General features: G+C 49.1%; 1 protein-coding gene across 1 annotated transcript; it reads left to right on the forward strand.

Annotated features, from left to right (window-relative positions):
• The first annotated feature begins 4,512 nt into the window (after window positions 1-4,512).
• Window positions 4,513-18,349, forward strand: LOC123145092 (zinc finger CCCH domain-containing protein 17). The gene is made up of 9 exons (XM_044564407.1): window positions 4,513-5,248; window positions 5,322-5,417; window positions 5,512-5,601; window positions 5,690-5,791; window positions 5,880-6,026; window positions 6,924-7,043; window positions 7,158-7,217; window positions 17,590-17,687; window positions 17,770-18,349. The coding sequence occupies exons 1-9, from the start codon at window positions 4,802-4,804 to the stop codon at window positions 17,906-17,908; spliced, it is 1,299 nt and encodes a 432-aa protein (XP_044420342.1). The 5' UTR covers window positions 4,513-4,801; the 3' UTR covers window positions 17,909-18,349.
• Window positions 18,350-18,692: the final 343 nt, after the last annotated feature.

Raw genomic sequence — 18,692 nt, forward strand, 5'->3', positions numbered from 1 at the left:
ATCTATGGACTGGTGCAAGCATCTCGGAGTTGGAATATACACTTTGATGAGGTGATCATAGCATATGGTTTTATACAGACTTACGGTGAAGCCTGTATTTACAAGAAAGTGAGTGGGAGCTATGTAGCATTTTTGATATTATATGTGGATGACATATTATTGATTGGAAATGATATAGAATTTCTGGATAGCATAAAATGATACTTGAATAAGAATTTTTCAATGAAAGACCTCGGTGAAGCTACTTGCATATTGAGCATCAAGATCTATAGGGATAGATCAAGACGCTTAATAGAACTTTCACAAAACACATACCTTGATAAGATTTGAAGAAGTTCAAAATGGTTCAGTCCAAGAAGGGGTTCTTGCCTGTATTACAAGGTGTGAAGTTGAGTAAGACTCAAAGCCCGATCACGGCAGAAGATAGAGAGAGAATGAAAGTCATTTCCTATGCCTCAGCCATAGGTTCTATATGATATGCCATGTTGTGTACCACACCTGATGTGTGTCTTGCCACTTATATGGCAAAGAGAGCACAAGAGTGATCCAGGAGTGGACCACTAGATAGCGGTCAAAATTATCCTTAAGTGCCTTAAAGAGGACTAAGGAAATGTTTCTCGGTTATGGAGGTGATAAAGAGTTTGTCGTAAAGAGTTACATCGATGCAAGCTTTGACACTAATCTAGATGACTCCAAGTCTCAATCTGGATACATATTGAACGTGGGAGCAATTATCTAGAGTAGCTCCATGCGGAGCATTATTTGCAAAATACATAAGGATCTTAATGTGACAGACCCGTTGACTAAACTTCTCTCACAAGCAACACATGATCACACCTTATTACTCTTTGGGTCTTAATCACATGGCGATGTAAACTAGATTATTAACTCTAGTAAACCCATTGGGTGTTAATCACATGGCGATGTGAACTATGGGTGTTATTTACATGGCGATGTAAACTAGAATATTGACTCTAGTGCAAGTGGGAGACTGAAGGAAATATGCCCTAGAGGCAATAATAAAGTTGTTATTTTATAATTCCTTATTCATGATAAAGGTTTATTATTCATGCTAGAATTGTATTGATCGGAAACCTTAATACATGTGTGAATACATAAACAAACACCATGTCCCTAGTGAGCCTCTACTAGACTAGCTCGTTGATCAAAGATGGTTAAGGTTTCCTAACCATTGACATGAGTTGTCATTTGATAACGGGATCACATCATTAGGAGAATGATGTGATGGACAAGACCCATCCGTTAGCTTAGCATAATGATCATTTAGTTTTACTGCTATTGCTTTCTTCATGTCAAATGCATATTCCTTCGACTATGAGATTATGCAACTCCTGGATACCGGAGGAATGCCTTGTGTGCTATCAAACGTCACAACGTAACTAGGTGATTATAAAGATGCTCTACAGGTATCTCCGAAGGTGTTTGTTGAGTTGGCATAGATCGAGATTAGGATTTGTCACTCCGAGTATCGGAGAGGTATCTCTAGGCCCTCTTGGTAATACACATCATAAGCTTGCAAGAAAACGACTAAGGAGTTAGTCACGAGGTGATGTATTACGTAACGAGTAAAGAGACTTGTTGGTAATGAGATTGAACTAGGTATGAAGATACCGACGATTGAATCTCGGGCAAGTAACATACCGATGGACAAAGGGAATTACATATATTGTCATAACGGTTCAACTGATAAAGATCTTCGTAGAATATGTAGGAGCCAATATGAGCATCAAGGTTCCGCTATTGGTTATTGACCGGAGAGGTGTCTCGGTCATGTCTACATAGTTCTCGAACCCGTAGGCCCGCACGCTTAACATTGGTTGACGATATAGTATTATATGAGTTATGTGATTTGGTGACCGAATGTTGTTCGGAGTCCCGGATGAGATCACGGACATGACGAGGAGTCTTGAAACGGTCGAGAGGTAAAGATTGATATATATAAGACGATGGTATTCGGACACCGGAAGCGTTCTGGGAGGTATCAGGTATTTATCGTAGTACCAGAGGGGTTACCGGACACCCCCGGGGGAATATATGAGCCATATGGGCCATGAGTGGGGAGCACACTAGCCCACAAGGGTTGGCGCGCCCCCCTATGGCAGGAGGCCTATTGGGAGAAGGAAAAGAGGGGGTTCGGCCCCCCTTCCTTCTCTCTTCCCCCTTCCCTTTTCTCTCCGCTGGTTTATGGAAGGGGGGGCACTTGTGGAAACCCCAAGTAGGATTCAGATCCTACTTGGGGTGCATCCTGGCTGCCTCCCCTCTCCCTCCCACCTATATATATGTGGGGGGCGCCCCTAGCACACCCCAAACAATTGCCTAGCCGCGTGCGGCGCCCCTCCACCGTTTACGCCTCTGGTCATATTTTCGTAGTGCTTAGGCGAAGCCCTGCGAGGATCATTTCACCATCACCATCACCACGCCGTCGTGCTGATGGAACTCATCTACTACCTCGACATATTGCTGGATCAAGAAGGCGATGGACGTCACCGAGCTGAACGTGTGCAGAACTCGGAGGTGCCGTACGTTCGGTACTTGATCGGTCGGAGCTAGAAGAAGGTCGACTACATCAACCGCGTTGTCAAAACGCTTCCGTTTATGGTCTGCGAGGGTACCTAGACACACTCTCCCCCTCGTTGCTATGCATCTCCATGGATAGATCATTGCGCGTGCGTAGAATTTTTTTGTTTTCCATGCAACGTTTCCCAACAGGAGGGCCCTGGGAAAACACCACCAGAAGTCTCCTTCCATTTTTCGGAGAAGTTTCCCTACTTTTCATGATATCTCCAGGGCTTCCAGGGATCTCCCGGCGAGGATGGGCAAAAGAAACATTGCAAGAGGGAGAAAAAAATGTTCAAATGAGATGGCCACATTTTTCTCAACATCCTGGTATTTTAACTTTACTTTATTGAGCTTGCCTTCACTAATTTTATTTTTCTAGCATTTTCCTGCTAGTTTTTTGGATTCCCAGCGTTTTCAGGGGGAAGGGCATATGTGCTATTTTGGAACACCAGAGGGATCTTTTGGTAAGCTTTTGTGAGTTTCGGGGCTTTCCAAGGATCATTTTGGAGGCGGAGGGGTTATTTCATAATTTATCCACACACCACTAAGTCTTGAGAAAAGGACACCCATGCGCTCCTTCTTCATTGGCATCCTTGCACGCGCATCGTGTTTCATTAATGAACCGAGCCGGACTAGAACATATGCCACGTGTATGCATTGCCTTCTTTTTGTCACACCCGAAAAGTTGAAATGTATTTCACTAGTGGTAGATCAATATGAACCGACTTGGACCATTCCACTCTTTGTATTGGGCTAGTTTTGGTTCTCTTCATTGTACAACATGGGTGACAGCATAATCTCCAGATCGGTCCATCACTTCCTTTGACATAGGCATAATGCCGGTCTTATATGACTTTACTATTGCCAAAGATGTTGGGTTTTATCTTTTACTTTATCAGATTGTTGGTATTTGGTTGTGTGCGTTTTAGCCATGCAGAGACCAAATGTTGCTCATCATGCTTTTTATACCTGCTTGATGCTACATTTTAAGTTAATAAAAGCATCCTTTATCAAAAAAATTACAACACCACATAAGAGTATCTCCTGGTTCAAAAGATTTACGTTGTTAATATCTTTCCCACCCCGCTTCACACCACATGAGGCAATCAAGTTTTCAAAAAGGTCTTGTGCGATGACTACTTCCCTGACATCGATAAGTTCCTGGCGACATTACTTCTGATGCTATTGTGGATGCATCTTATCTGTTTTATTAGGGATCGCTCCAGCAACTTCCGTTCTAGCAATTGATTTACATATGTTACCGTTATATAAATACTCAATTACATGTCTAGTTTGAGTAGTATTTTTATTCGTTCGATCATCATGTTTATTATGTTCATCATGATTTATCTAAAACATTTTTGGATTAAACTTATTGGTAAATTGCTATATATCTAACATGAATAACTTTTATAAACAAACTAATAGTTAGATACTAGAAACCTTGCGAACCAACGCAGGGGCGGAGCCAGGCTAGCCCTGGGCCCCGGGCCTCCTTCGTTGCTACAATAATGTACAGTGACCAACAGTAACAATACCACTACAGTCAATGAAGGATACTCCTGCCATGACCCGGGCCCAGGCACCCCAGGCGTGGGGTGTAGCTCCGCCACTGAACCAACGCATGACTGGATGGTTAGAAGGACAGTGGTAGTCCACCAGAGTTTATGTCTTAGACTTGACACTGGTGCTCGCATTTTCTTGTATTTATTTCAGACCTTCCGCTCATAGAGGTAGAGTGTGCATGCGTGCGTTCATAAGATGAGTGTATGTGTGTATGTATGAGCGTCTGCGTCTGTATTATACTAAAAAAGATACTAGATCCCCTTTTATATAGCATAAAATAAGAAACTTTTTTTCCTTCGTACTTGCATAACGAGACCGTGTATGTATTTCCATCAGGCGGTTCGCTTCGTCGGCGTCAGCCGGCCTGCGGGGCACCGGCCACGTTGTATTAACCGGAGCCGGCCCAACCTTCCACCCGCGAGCTAAACCCGACCAAGGGGAAAGCAGGGCCACCGTTAGCGCCTCCTCTCCCCGCTCCGATCCGGATCTCCCCATCCATTCCGGCGAGCCCTCGCCGCGTCGCTTCCACGCGACCCTACTTCCTTAATAAATTCAACCTCCCCGCCGCTGCTCCCGTCAAACCCCGAATACTATCTGACTACTTCCTCCCCTGCCCGCGCCGCCTCCCGAGCCCGACAAACCCTAGGCGACGCCCATGGACTTCGAGGCCGACGGCCGCTTCGGCAACAAGCGCGTGCACAACCGCCTCGGACCGGCGCCCGGCGCCGCCTCTTCGTCTTCCTCTACCAAGGTCTGCATCCATTGGCGCGCTGGGCGATGCAATCGCTTCCCCTGCCCCTTCCTCCATAGCGAGCTCCCTGAGGCGGCCACCACCAAGCGCCCGAACCAAAGGGATGGCCCTGGTGGGCACGTCTGGCGCAACCCCAACTCAGGAGGAGGCGGCCGCGGCGGCGGCGGCTTCAACAAATGGGGGAGGGGCCCCGGAGGCGCAGACGGTGGCGTGAGGCACAAGGTGCCCGACCGGCCCTGCAAGTTCTTCCTCGCCGGAGACTGCACTTACGGCGAGAAGTGCCGCTACCCGCACACATATTGCATGAGCAATAGCATCACTCTGCTCACCCCTCTCCAGGGCCACGAGAAGGTACTTCATCTACAGATAAGACCGTCTAGTAAAATTCGAAACGTCGCTGATCAAATGCTGTGCGTCCTTTCAGGTTGTGACAGGGATCGCACTGCCTACTGGGTCAGACAAGCTGTATTCTGGTAGTAAGGATGGAACAGTGCGCCTTTGGGATTGTCAAACTGGACAGGTAGCTGAGGCATCATTGAATTGTATCCTTGGAAGGATTGTGTGTTCTGTATGACAATTTTCAGTACCTTTATTTTCTATATGGTGTGTGATAGTGTGCTGGTGTCCTCCCCGTGGGGGGTGAGGTTGGGTGCATGATCAGCGAGGGGCCATGGTTGTTTGTTGGAATACCTGATGCTGTCAAGGTAGGAAATGGTGCTTGAGATTTGTGATTTTAACCCAATGCTATTGCTGTTCCACATGTGTGTCTGACTGTATGAGCTGTTGCTGCAGGTTTGGAATATGCAAACTCAAGCAGAAATGAACCTCACCGGGCCGACTGGACAAGTCTATGCACTCGCAATTGGCAATGAGCTACTCTTTGCTGCAACACAGGTGAACTAAATTCCTTTGGCTCTAACATTTGTTTTCGCAAATATAATTTCTGTTAATGATGCATTCTCTCGTATTACACTTGGTGCAGGATGGAAGGATTTTGGCATGGAGATTTAGCACCGTGACAAATTGTTTTGAGCCAGCTGCTTCTCTTACCGGGCACCAGCTTGCTGTTGTTTCGTTAATAGTAGGAGGCATGAGACTTTACTCTGGCTCAATGGATAAAACCATTAGAGTAAGGACTGAGAACTTGTGCATTGTTGTTCACACATTCTTAGATACAGTTAATGTAGTAGGCTTTGATGCATGCATCAGATCATGAATTTCTGTTAGCTTGTAACACTTCCATCTCTTTAGGTCAACATCTGTTTTATCCTCCGTGTTTCTTCTAATGGTGGATCATGGAAGTATGCACAAGCAAAGTAGACCCATGTATTGCACATAGTTATACACTTCTGACTGTTCTCATTAATTTAAGAGGTAGGCATATTGGTAATTAGTTCGTCACTTCGTCTGGAGTCACGAGTCAGATGTATAACAGATGATGCCTGAGATTTGTGCTACTATGTAGTCAGAATAAATGTAACTATACAAGCAAAACTGGCATCTAATGTTTGTGCAAATCTGCATCAGGTTAGGCACTGTTACTATGGGTGTTGCAGTCCTGCATCACATATAACTTTAGAATTTAGAGTGGCCGCTCACTTCAATAACTTACTGTGAGTTTACATGCACATTTTATGGTGATATCTCAACCGGCAGTGGAACATTTGTAACAAGTACTTCGAAAAAAAAACGTCATCTACGTTAGTGGGAAGGCTCCAATCCCAACAAATAAAATAAAATACCTCAATGCTGTAACACTTAAATATGGTGTCTGATGCTGTGGGAACTCTGTTATTGCCCTGTTGCTGTTGAATTTTTTCTGGTACTTTTGGTATCCCCAATCTTGATTCAACATGAAGTATCTCTTCTTTCTTAATGTGCACGATTTTCAGTCACCTGGACTTATTTTGCTTCACGCGACAGATGGTACTTTAGCATTACATTGTTCAATTAAGATCAGAACATGTTGTCGCTTTGGTTTACTCCCATTCTACAAATAATGTTAAGAAAATGACAAATATTTCAGGTATGGGATCTGGCAACGTTGCAGTGCATACAGACTCTTTCTGATCATACGAATGTAGTTATGTCTCTACTATGCTGGGATCAGTTTCTGTTATCTTGTTCTTTGGATCAAACAATAAAAGTTAGTCTCTGTCCTTGTCCCCTTGTTATCAAATGATTCTACAAATTCTTACATTCCTATTACACATTTGTCCTTTTCAATACAATTCATACTTCTAAGTTCTATTTTTCTTAGGTCTGGGCGGCTACAGAAAGTGGAAACTTGGAAGTAACATATACACACAAAGAGGAGAACGTATGTGCTCCGAAACTCTTATACAGTTGTCATGTTGCGCGATTGCAGTTTGTTTTGTTACACCTTTCCTCTTAACTTCTGATTCATCCTTTCTTGGCCCTTTTTTGTGTGTAGCGATGTTCTTATTTATGTCTTGCTTCAGTAATATACAATACAATTAATAATCTTATAAGATCTTGTTTACACTTATTTGAACTTACTATTAGGATTTCCTCGTCATATGCTAAACATATTCAGAATTTTGCACATGCAAGCTCAACATCTATATGGTGTCAGAAATCTACATACATCAATCCATGTCAACTTGTCTACCATTGAACTTGAATATTTGAACCAGACCAGTGAGTGAACTGGTCAAATGACTGTTAAGTTCAATAATATTGTTATTTTATTTTTAAAATTTTGTATTCAACTATTTGGTTGATATACAAGCTATTGCACTTAACTAAGGTCCTTGAAGCAAGGGTTAATTCGATAAATACTACTCCCTCCAGTCGGGTGTATTAGTCGGCTCGATAATCCTCATATATTAGTCGCCCAAGCAATAAATCCCTTGAAAATTGAGCTCTCTCCTTGTTTTAAGGGACATCTTGGTCGCCGCACTATGGTTCTCCTGACTAACAAACCAGGCTTGAGGGAGTATTCCAACTCAGCTTATTTGAAAAATGACACTACAAAAATATGCCAACTTCTAATAAGCACTTGGATGCCATTAATTGGCATGAACACGCTAAAATGCCAATTTATGTTACTTCTGTTCTCAGTTAAATTGCCACTCCCTCTTTCCTCTCACATCCTATCTTCCCCACCACCGGTGGCAGTGCTCTAGCAAGCTCGCCGTCCTTCCTAGTATCCTTCCTGTATCTTCTTCATCTTCCTGCCTGTCCTTTCTGTCCATGCCCAACTGTAGAAGCTGACATGCTGGGCTGTGAAGCATGAACAAATCTGGCACACAGTGTGGCTGGGCAAAGCGGAAGTAGCAACTTCCCATGGAAAATAATAGGCGATGGGTAAAACAGCAGCTTGCTGCGAGCTTCGTAACTGCATGGTCCATGCTGGTGGTGATGACTTGGCCATCACCGAGGTGGCAACCATGAGCCCACGAGTGAGCCGATGAGGTGAGGGTTGGAGAAAGGGAAGAAAGGAGCAGACGCGGACATTTTGGTCTTGAAATTATCAGAATGACATATCCAAGTGATTTTTGTTGTGGCCTTTCTCAAATATGCATAGTTAGTAGTGTCATTTATTGAATTAACCCAAACAGGTTCATACCAGGCTCGTGATCTGGTTTCAATAAGTATGGTCTAAAAAGCAACACCCAGGTAGAAATAAACTACCTTGACAAAGAGATTACTGCTCCTGAAAAGAAAGAACTATAGCCAAGGACATGTGGGCAGCTCTCGGGTTGGATGGCATGATTGATCATCCATGTGGTGTTGACCTTGCTGGAGAAGCAGCGTTGGAATTCTTGCTTGAACAGGAGAAGCTCCACTCACCAGTTCTTGGTCTCAGAAAACTTGATCTAATTGTTGCTATTGGGTCATGGGATTTATGGTGGGAGCGTAGGAAACTGGTACATGGGGAGGCCACTCAGATGCCGGCTCAGATAGCTATGGTGGTCAGATCATTGGTTGCACATTATGCAGCGGCCTACTCACCGGAAGCAGCTGTTAAACAGGCTGTCTGGACACCTACTCCGAGAAATTTTGTTAAACCAAATGTGGATGCAGCATTTGACGCTGATACACCACAAGGAGCTGCTGGCGCTGTTGTTCGCGATGGCTCGTGGAAATTTATAGCTGCTGCTGACAGACGTATCAAATGGTGCTCTGATGTGCTAACAGCCAAGGTCACAGCAATGAAGCATGGGCTGAACCTAGCACAATCCTTATGATGTAATCGATTGATTGTCAACTTGGATAGCTTGGATGTTATCTCGGCGTTTAAGGATGGAGCTGGATTTGCTGGAGTTGGCGCGGCATTCTTTGATGACTGCTATCACATAGCTTGTGAATTCCAACAAATTCAGTTTGAGCATTGCCTTAGACAAGCAAATTTTGTTGCTCATGAACTTGCTAGGCTAGGTAGGTTCTCGCCGGCTATTGTATGGATGGACAATCCTCCTGCATCTATTGTTCCTTAGCTTGTAAGTGAAGTAACACTTACCACCAATGAATGGTAAGGAACGATGATTTCAAAAAACTACCTTGAAAAAGAGATTACTGCTCCTGAAAAGAAAGAACTACGTAAACAAGAAGCTTCAGTTAGCCAGCAGACATCTTCATAGAGGCTTACCTTTCTTGGTAGCCACTGACATTGAAATGCCTAAGAGTCTTCATCAAGTGTGTGTTTGAGAACAGTAGATACCTTTCTCTGATTCGTACCAGTTTGATCCTTTTCTGGACTGAGTGAAGTGCCCTACAAAAGAGTTGCAAATTGCATGCAGTTCAAGTTGTATTCACTGACCTTATTGTTTCTTGTAACCTTCCACCTAGCCACCACCTGAAAGAAAATGAGAACAAGATACATGTGATTTGAGGATTCCAAAGCATGATATTTGGGCTGCACTTGCCCTGCCCGCACAGTTTACAGTTGATATCACCCTCCCAGTTTTTCCGTTTCAGTAGGCTTCCTGAGGTGTTTCTGTTTTGGAAAAGCTGCCAGAAAAATTCTTTCCAAAGGTATGTTAGACCTTTCAGCCTGAGCATTTCATAGTTGTGGATGACACTAGGAGAGTTGGGACAATTTTCGTTGGTTTATTTCTCACACAATGCCATGCCAACCTGAGGGGTTGGGGATACATACTTATAGGCTGCTAGCCAGCCAAGCATATGCTAAGATGCTAGTCTAAGATGCTGCTAAGATGCTAGTCTAAGATGCTATCCTAACTGCTAGTCCTTGATGGCCAGGGATTCTATCCTAACTGCCACAAGGACCATGTGCTGCAGCCCCACAAAGACCTTAGTACATAGACTTATCCATCATTCTCCCCCTAAGTCTTGTACGTCGTTTTGTGGGAGGGTTGAATCATCCTGATCCTGGAGCAGAGTTCGAGGAACTTGATCCTCCCAAGAGGCTTGGTGAGCAGGTCTACGAGCTGGTCCGTGGTGTTGATGTAGCTCGCCTCGATGCTCCCTTCTTCCACACAGCTGCGGATGAAGTGGTACCTCAGTTGGATGTGCTTGCTCCGTTCGTGGAAAACGGGGTTCTTTGCCAGGGCCAGGGCGGACTTGCTGTCCACCAGGAGCTGCACCGTTCTGGTGTCTTGAACAAGAAGATCACCAAGCAGTCGAGCGAGCCAGAGCGCCTGAGTGCAGGCGGTGGAGGCCGCTATGTACTCAGCCTCACAGCTGGACAGGGCCACCACCTGCTGCTTGACTGATTGCCAGCTCACGAGACACTTGCCGAGGAAGAAGAGGATCCCGCTCGTGCTCTTGCTGGTGTCGATGTCGCCGGCGTGGTCGCTGTCGCTGTACCCGACGAAGTGTGCCGCCCCCGGACACCTAGGGTAGTGGAGGCCGTGGTCGAGGGTCCCTGCTACGTAGCGGACGATCCTCTTCACTGCCTGCTGGTGTTCCGACGTCGGTCGCTCCATGAACCGACTGACATAGCCGACGGAGAATGCCAAGTCCGGCCGTGTGTGGGCGAGGTAGCGAAGGCTCCCCACAAGGCGTCGGTACTGCGTAGCATCCACTTCCTCCGCCTTGCTGTCGCGGCTCAGTTTCAGCCTCTCCTCCATCGGAGTGAGAGCTGGGTGACAGTCGGTGAGCCCAGCTAGCTCAACGATGCGCTTGGCGTAGGCGGACTGTCGAAGCGCGATCCCGGAGTGATCCTGGTGCACCTCAATCCCAAGATAGAAGGAGAGGAGCCCCAGATCACTCATCTGGAAGGTGGCCTTCATGTCTTCCTTGAACGCTGCCACCTCTGCATCTTTGGTGCCGGTAATCACCAAGTCGTCAACATAGACGCCCACCAGCAGGGCGTTTCCTCCACTGCCCCGTCGGTAGACGGCCGCCTCATGCGGGCTTTGCTCGAAGCCCATCTTCTTTAGCGTGGAGTCCAGCTTGGCGTTCCACGCCCTAGGTGCCTGCCGTAGGCCATAGAGAGCCTTGCGCAGGCGGAGTACCTTGCCCTCCTGGCCAGGGATCGCAAATCCCGGTGGCTGATGCACGTAGACTTCCTCCTTCAAGTCGCCGTTGAGGAATGCCGACTTGACATCCATGTGATGGACATGCCAGCCCTCCTGGGCAGCCAGCGCGAGGAGAAGTCGCACGGACTCCATCCGTGCCACGGGAGCGAAAGCGTCGTCGAAGTCGACTCCTTCCTGTTGCAAGAAGCCTCGGGCCACCAAGCGAGCCTTGTGCTTGATGATGGCGCCGGCTCCATCCCTCTTCAGCTTGAACACCCACTTAAGGGTGATTGCGCGGTGACCACGAGGGAGGTCAGCGAGCTCCCAGGTGCGGTTTTGCTCGACCGCATCCATCTCCAACTGCATCGCGGCGCGCCATGCCGCGTCTCTCTCGGCCTCTGCAAAAGACCGTGGTTCGCCGTCTTCACACGCGAGTTGTAGCTGCGCCTCCAGGTCACGTGGCACCAGTCCCGGCACCGGCTGGTCGCCGAGTAGATCTTCCATCGTACGATACCGCAGCGGTTCGCCGCCATAATACGCGTCGATCCGCTCCTCGTCGTGAGTGAGCGGAGAAGCGAACTTCGTCGGGTTGTGCTCTGCGTGAGCTGGTGCTGATGAAGATGAGCCCGGGGTGGTGACTGCCGGGGCTGGAGTGTGCGGCGTCGCCGGTTGTGGTGCCGTCGGCGTAGCAGGCACCGGAGTCGATGTGGTTTTGGGGGCCGGGGTAGGCGTGCCCGGCGACGAGGAGCTGGTTGCTCCCCCGGCTTCCTTGAAGTGGACGTACTCGACAATGAAGTCGTCGTACGTCGGCGTCGAGCCGTCGTCCACCGCCTTGTCCCATTGCCACCCTCGCCCTTCGTTGAACACGACGTCTCGCGCCGTGCGCACACGCTGTGTCTTTGGGTTGAGGATGCGGTAGGCCTTTGAGCCCTCCGCGTAGCCGATGAAGACTCCCGGAGTGCTCCTGTCGTCGAGCTTGCCGATGTGACCGAGCTCCTTGGCGAACGCAAGGCAGCCAAAGACCCGCAAGTGGGAGACCGCCGGCTTCCGCCCATGCCAGGCCTCGTACGGTGTCCTGCCGTCGAGTGCCTTGGTAGGCGAGCGGTTTAGGATGTAGACGGCTGTTAGCACCGCCTCTCCCCAGAAGACAGCCGGCATCCCTCTCTGCTTGAGGAGAGCTCGAGCCATCCCCACAACCGTCTGGTTGCGCCGCTCGACGACGCCGTTTTGCTGCGGGCTGTACGGCGCGGAGTAGTGGCGCTGGATGCCCTCATCGGCGCAGTACGACGCGAATTCAGCCGCCGTGAATTCGCCGCCGTTGTCAGTGCGCAACACGCGCAATTTGCGGCCGCTCTCCGCCTCCACACCAACCTGCGCGCGCCTGATGGCGTCCGCCGCCTCTCCCTTACTGCCGAGGATCATCACCCACATGTAACGGGAGAGATCGTCGACGAGCAGCAGGAAGTAGCGTCGACCTCCTGGTGTGGCTGGCGTCACCGGGCCGCACAGGTCTCCGTGCACGAGCTCCAGCCTCTCCTTGGCCCGAAAACTCGCCTGTTGGGGAAAGGGGAGTCGTCTCTGCTTCGTCATCACGCAGATGTCGCAGAACTGCTCCACATGGTCGAGGCATGGCAGGCCTCGCACCATCTCCTTGGCACTTAGACGCTTCAGGGCCTCAAAATGAAGGTGCCCAAAGCGCTCATGCCATTGCCACGCCTCGTCGTCCCGACGGACAGCGAGACAGACCGGTTGTGCCACCTGCACATCAAGGACGTAAAGTCGATTTCCACCTCTGGGTACCTTGGCGAGAAGGCGACCCTGGCGATCCCAGATGCATAGGACCCCATGCTCAATCAGCACGCGTGAGCCGTTCTCATCCAGCTGTCCCAAGCTGATGATGGAGTTCCTTAGCGCGGGGATGTAGTAGACACCGGTGAGCAGCCGGTGCTCTCCCGCCTTGGTGGTGAAGATGACGGAGCCGACGCCCTTAATTTCCACAGCGGAGGCATCCCCAAACTTGACGGAGCCTCGCGCATCGGAGTCGAGCTCGGCGAAGAATTCCCTTCGACCGGTCATGTGGTGGGTGGCGCCGGTGTCGAGGCACCACCCCGTAGTCTTGTCCTTCCCGGAGCCATCGCCGAGAAGAGCGTGTGCTTTTGGCTCGTCGAGGTGGATGAGAGCTTTTGCGACTGGTGTCGCTGAGGATAGCTCAATGCTTGCATGCGCCATGAACAGAGCCGTCTCTTCCTCCTTCGCCTGTGCGACGTGAGCCTGGCCTTGTCGTGGTTGCCGACACTCATTGGCCCAATGGCCAAACCGGCCACAGTTGTGGCAACTGTTGTCTTGTGCCGGCTTGGGCTTGCCAGCGGCGCCGTCCTTGGCGCCTCCGCGGGCGTCACCTTCGGCACGTCCTTGTGCCCTGCCCGGGGGGCCTCTTCGCGTCTTACGCTGCTTGCCACGCTTGCGGCCGCCCGTCGTGGAAGAAGGCTCCCCCTTCTTCCTGTCACCAAGGCTGGGATCCCACTGCTCCTGAGTTAGGAGCAGCTTCCCGCCGGTGGTGATGGGCCCCGAGGGAGGCTGTGGCTCGTCGGTGTCGACGACCTTGAGACGGCCTATCGCCTCCTCGATCGTCATCGTGGAGAGGTCCAACAACGACTCGATCGAGCGAGCCATCTGCTTGTACTTCTCGGGAATGCACCGAAAAAGCTTCTCGACAGCTCTCTCCTCGGTGTAGGTGGCATCACCAAACTTCACCATCTTCTGCAGCAGAGTGTTGAGACGGAGAGCAAAGTCATCAACGTCCTCACCTGGCTTTCAAGGCTCTCCCACTCCTTACGAAGTGCCTGCAGAGTGGACTTGCGAGCACGGTCGCTGCCGATGCGTGCTGCGGCGATGGCGTCCCAAGCCTCCTTGGCAGTCCGCTTGTTGGAAAGCGAGAACTGCATCTCGGGCGGGACTGCGGCGATGAGGGCGTCCAGCGCCCGTCGATCCTCTAGGTGGTCGACGTTGCTGTCCTGGACTGCCTCCCACATGCGCCGCACCTAGAGCCTGACCTTCATGATCCCGGCCCACTCGACGTAGTTGGTTTTAGTGAGGGTAGGCCACCCAACACTGGGACCAACATCCCTGACCACAGTCCGGACCTCGTGGAGGCCGCGGTCCTGGTCGTTGCAGCCGCCGTCGCGGTGCGCGCCTCCACCTGGAGCGCGGGCGTGCTCGGCTGCCCACTGCGCCGTCCGCTCCTGCGCCACTTTGGCGCGATCTGCGTCGGCGCCGTCGTCCGCAGGCGCGGAGCTGCTGGAGCTGCCGGGGCCGCCGCGGAGTGCCTTGGCATCCGCCGTAGCCTCACGGGCTGCTTCTGCTGCTGCTGCTTCTACCTCCGCCTTGGCTGCTTCTACCTCCGCTCTGGCTGCTGCCAGCTCCGCTGCAGCCAGCCTCGACACCCTTGCCGCCGCAGCAGCTGCTGCTACAGCCGCTCGCTCACGCTCCTCTGCCACGGCGCGCTCGGCCTCCTGCCGGCGCCGCATGCTCGAGGTAGCCGTGTGCTGAGAGCGTCCTGCAGACATGGCTCGCTGCAGGGGGGCTGTTGCGTGAAGAAGAGGCTGTTGTTGCCGAGCCGCTGCTCGACAGTCCAGAGGGAGGGAGGTAACCAGAGGCAGACGGAGCAGCTGCTGCTACCGACTTGGGTTGCTCAGCTCCCGGTGAGGGAGGTAAGCAGGAAATGCTCAGGGTACAAGATAACCTGGCTTTGTTACCACTTGTTAGACCTTTCAGCCTGAGCATTTCATAGTTGTGGATGACACTAGGAGAGTTGGGACAATTTTCGTTGGTTTATTTCTCACACAATGCCATGCCAACCTGAGGGGTTGGGGATACATACTTATAGGCTGCTAGCCAGCCAAGCATATGCTAAGATGCTAGTCTAAGATGCTGCTAAGATGCCAGTCTAAGATGCTAGTCTAAGATGCTATCCTAACTGCCAGTCCTTGATGGCCAGGGATTCTATCCTAACTGCCACAAGGACCATGTGCTGCAGCCAAAGGACCATGTGCTGCAGCCTCACAAAGACCTTAGTACATAGACTTATCCATCAAGGTAATATCCCCTACAAGATTTTTGAACCACCATTTATTACTCCCTCCGATCCATATTAATTGTCGCAGACTCGACAATTAATATGGATCGGAGGGAGTACCATCTTCCCCCTTTGTAGTTATCATTGCCATTCAGCAGAACATTTCCCTCTGAAACATCTCTCCAGTTAGAAGATCCATTCGACTCTTGCTAATGCCCTTGTTTGATAGGAGTAATTGATACTCCTTCGAGCCTCCGAGCAATACTTATGCAATGATTTTGTATCTCATGTTCACGACCAGATGGGTCTCAAACTCCCAATTGTTTGGCTTGCTTGATGTTTGAATTAGTACTCAATTTTAGTCTTTGAAGTTCAAGCATTTGCTACTTGCTGAGTTCATCAAATAAGTCTTCAAAGTCATGCTTTGTGATCCTCACAAAATTTGGTAGAAGGTAATTGAAAATCCTTTAGATCTCAAGAATTACTAACATTTTCGCATGCAAATTTTCTTCTTAACGAAATATTTTTCTCGTTGCAAAGGAAAATTAATATTACCAATCTTATAAGTTATAACATAGAAATGTGGTGACAAACTGAGATTTGTTTTAATTCTATCAACTGAAGTTAGTATGTACTCCCTCCGTTAACTAAAACCACGACAAGAATTCTGGAACGGAGGGGGTAGGAAATTGTAGAGTGTGGACTAACCTTTAAGGGCTCATTTGGTGGTTGTGGATGAAAAGGCTTGGGCAATAAATCCCTAAGGGGGGATTTCCATGCTCACCTAGGATCCCCGCACAACCACGGGTTGCTGTTTGGACACCAAGGGAAAGGGAAAAGGAAGGTTGTCTCATCGGCATGGGATGATGAAGGCCAGAACTGAAGAAGCGAAACGAGTTGTAGCAGTAGGAGGAGGAGGCGCTAACCTAGCAACCTTGGTCGAAGGAGGAGGACGACACCGCTTGGCCATCTCATTGCTGGACGAGACAGTAGATCCGAGGTGTATCGAATCTTCGGGGAAGGGGAAGGATGACGCCCAGCCATGGCCGTCACTTGGGGTAGGTGATTTTGGAGGCGCATCGTTGAGGGTTGGCGCCAGAGAAGGAGGCGGTGGTGCCGGTCGCTAGGTGGAGAAATCTGCAGACGCTGCGTCGTCATTTCTTGTTCTTGAGAGAGGACGAGCCGAGGGTTTCCTCCCGGACCCTCGAGACATGGAAATTTCCCCATGGAAACGACGCGGATAGGGACGGAGAATTCATGGTGGTAAGCAACCAAATGCTTTGGTAGTTTTCCATGGGCCGACTTGCCGCGTGGGCTCCACGCCCCGGTTTTTGACGGGGATCCCCGAGGAATCCCGTGCAACCAAACAAGCCCTAAAAAGGCGTAGTAACTAGTAAGGCCCTTGTCCACATGCACTAAAGTGCTTGGCAGCAGCCAAATACGCTGCTTTGGCGGCTTGGCTATAGGCAGCCAATGAGTTCCTGTGGCCAGAAAACAACCTCTGACGAGAAATAGACGACTCCTGTGAGGAATCGCGATCAGCATCGCTTGTGGGATTTGATATGGTCATCTCCGGCAGGATGTCGTTGTCGCTGGTAACAACACTGGTGCTTGCTGCCGCACGGCTGCTGTTTGTATGTGTGGTGGCTTTCACGGAGTGCCAGAGGAAACCCTACACAGATAGTGCAGCAGCTGTGGGCTCGGCCATAGTGCACTGATGGGCGTTCTCTCCCTTCAGCACTATTCTTACTCTGATCTCTCATTTACGCCTGCTAGTGGGACAAATGGGGTGTCACCGTGGCAAACGTCGCCACTTAAAGCAACCAAGGGGCTGGCAAAACGCTGCTTAGCACTATTTTCGCTCCGATCTCTCTTCCACGCCTGCTAGTGGGTCAAATGGGATGTTGCCATGGCAAACGCCAAGGTGCCCAGGCGCCACTGAAGTGACCAAGGCGCTACAAATTGCCTGCTGAGTGCCTAGCACCTTTTAATCCCTTTCAGTAGGCAGCTATGGTGGCTTGTTATCTGATTCACAACGTGTAGGTTACAATACAATAGCTTCTGTCTTCTCAAGAATATTCTCCTTCTCTTGCATGATCTACCTTACCAAAAGTTTGGGAATTATGTTCTGCTGTATCTACGATCTAATTGCTTTGTTCCGTTTGTAGGGTGCACTTGCTCTTACTGGCATGCCTGATGCACAATCAAAACCTGTGCTAGTATGTTCATTAAATGACAACACTGTCCGCCTCTATGACCTGCCATCGTAAGAAAGTTACCATACTAAGATCATTTCTGTTTTCTTTACTTCTGACGTTTTTCTGAAGTGACTCTCCTTTGTTTTATAGGTTCAGTGATAGGGGCAGAATATTCTCCAAGCAGGAAATTAGGGCAATACAAACTGGACCTGGTGGTTTATTTTTCACTGGGGATGGAACCGGTGAGCTGAAGGTTTGGCAATGGATTATTGATGCCTCCCAAACCTGATGGATATAGTGTACTCTAGATTAGTTTCCCAATGTATGTTATGCGGGATTTCTCAAGGATACACATAATGAGTTGAGGTGTGGTTGGCGATCAGTTCAATTTTCGGTTATATCCTACATTTATTCTCCCAAGGATATGAGACTCCGCTGGATCGGCTTGCAGTTAGAACACATGCAGAGGGCCCATGTAGTATCAGTATGAAAAGCTAGTCTTGTTCTGGAATGGGTTCGACGTCGGGGGAATAATTCCTTGTAATTTGCAAAGCACCGGAACATGGAAGTGTCTCATTGCTTTTCTCCGATGTGCTGATAAGCTTCAAAGGATGTATTAATATGAGGATTTTGTTCGGCCGCATTTGGATTGGGGAAACTTGAGATTTTCTCGCGGCAGTTGTAAGTGCCATCTTTTTTGGATTAGTTATATGTTGGGTTCGTTCACTCACGCATGCCAATTGCTCTTTTCATTGTATAATAATCGGGTGTTCATAACTAAATATAGAAGTATTTCTTCTTGAAGCACTGTACAGTGAAGACTTCACCCTATATTGCCCTGTTGTATGCACATTCCTGGAAGTCAATTTGGTGCAAAACAAATGCCTAGTTGGTTGTGATTTCTAACCTTTTGATGGCACGATCAGAACTAGGGTCAATATTTGAGTTTCCAGGAAGGAAAGGGAAATCACCTTATACTGAGTTCTAATTTAGAATAGTAAAACTAAGCATAAACCAAGCTCTTTCATGCCCCCAGCGATTTTGGCCGTCAGATTTTGCGTTTGAAACGTTTG

Source organism: Triticum aestivum, chromosome 6D (assembly GCF_018294505.1).
Source record: "Triticum aestivum cultivar Chinese Spring chromosome 6D, IWGSC CS RefSeq v2.1, whole genome shotgun sequence".
In the NCBI taxonomy this organism is placed as follows: Eukaryota; Viridiplantae; Streptophyta; class Magnoliopsida; order Poales; family Poaceae; genus Triticum; species Triticum aestivum.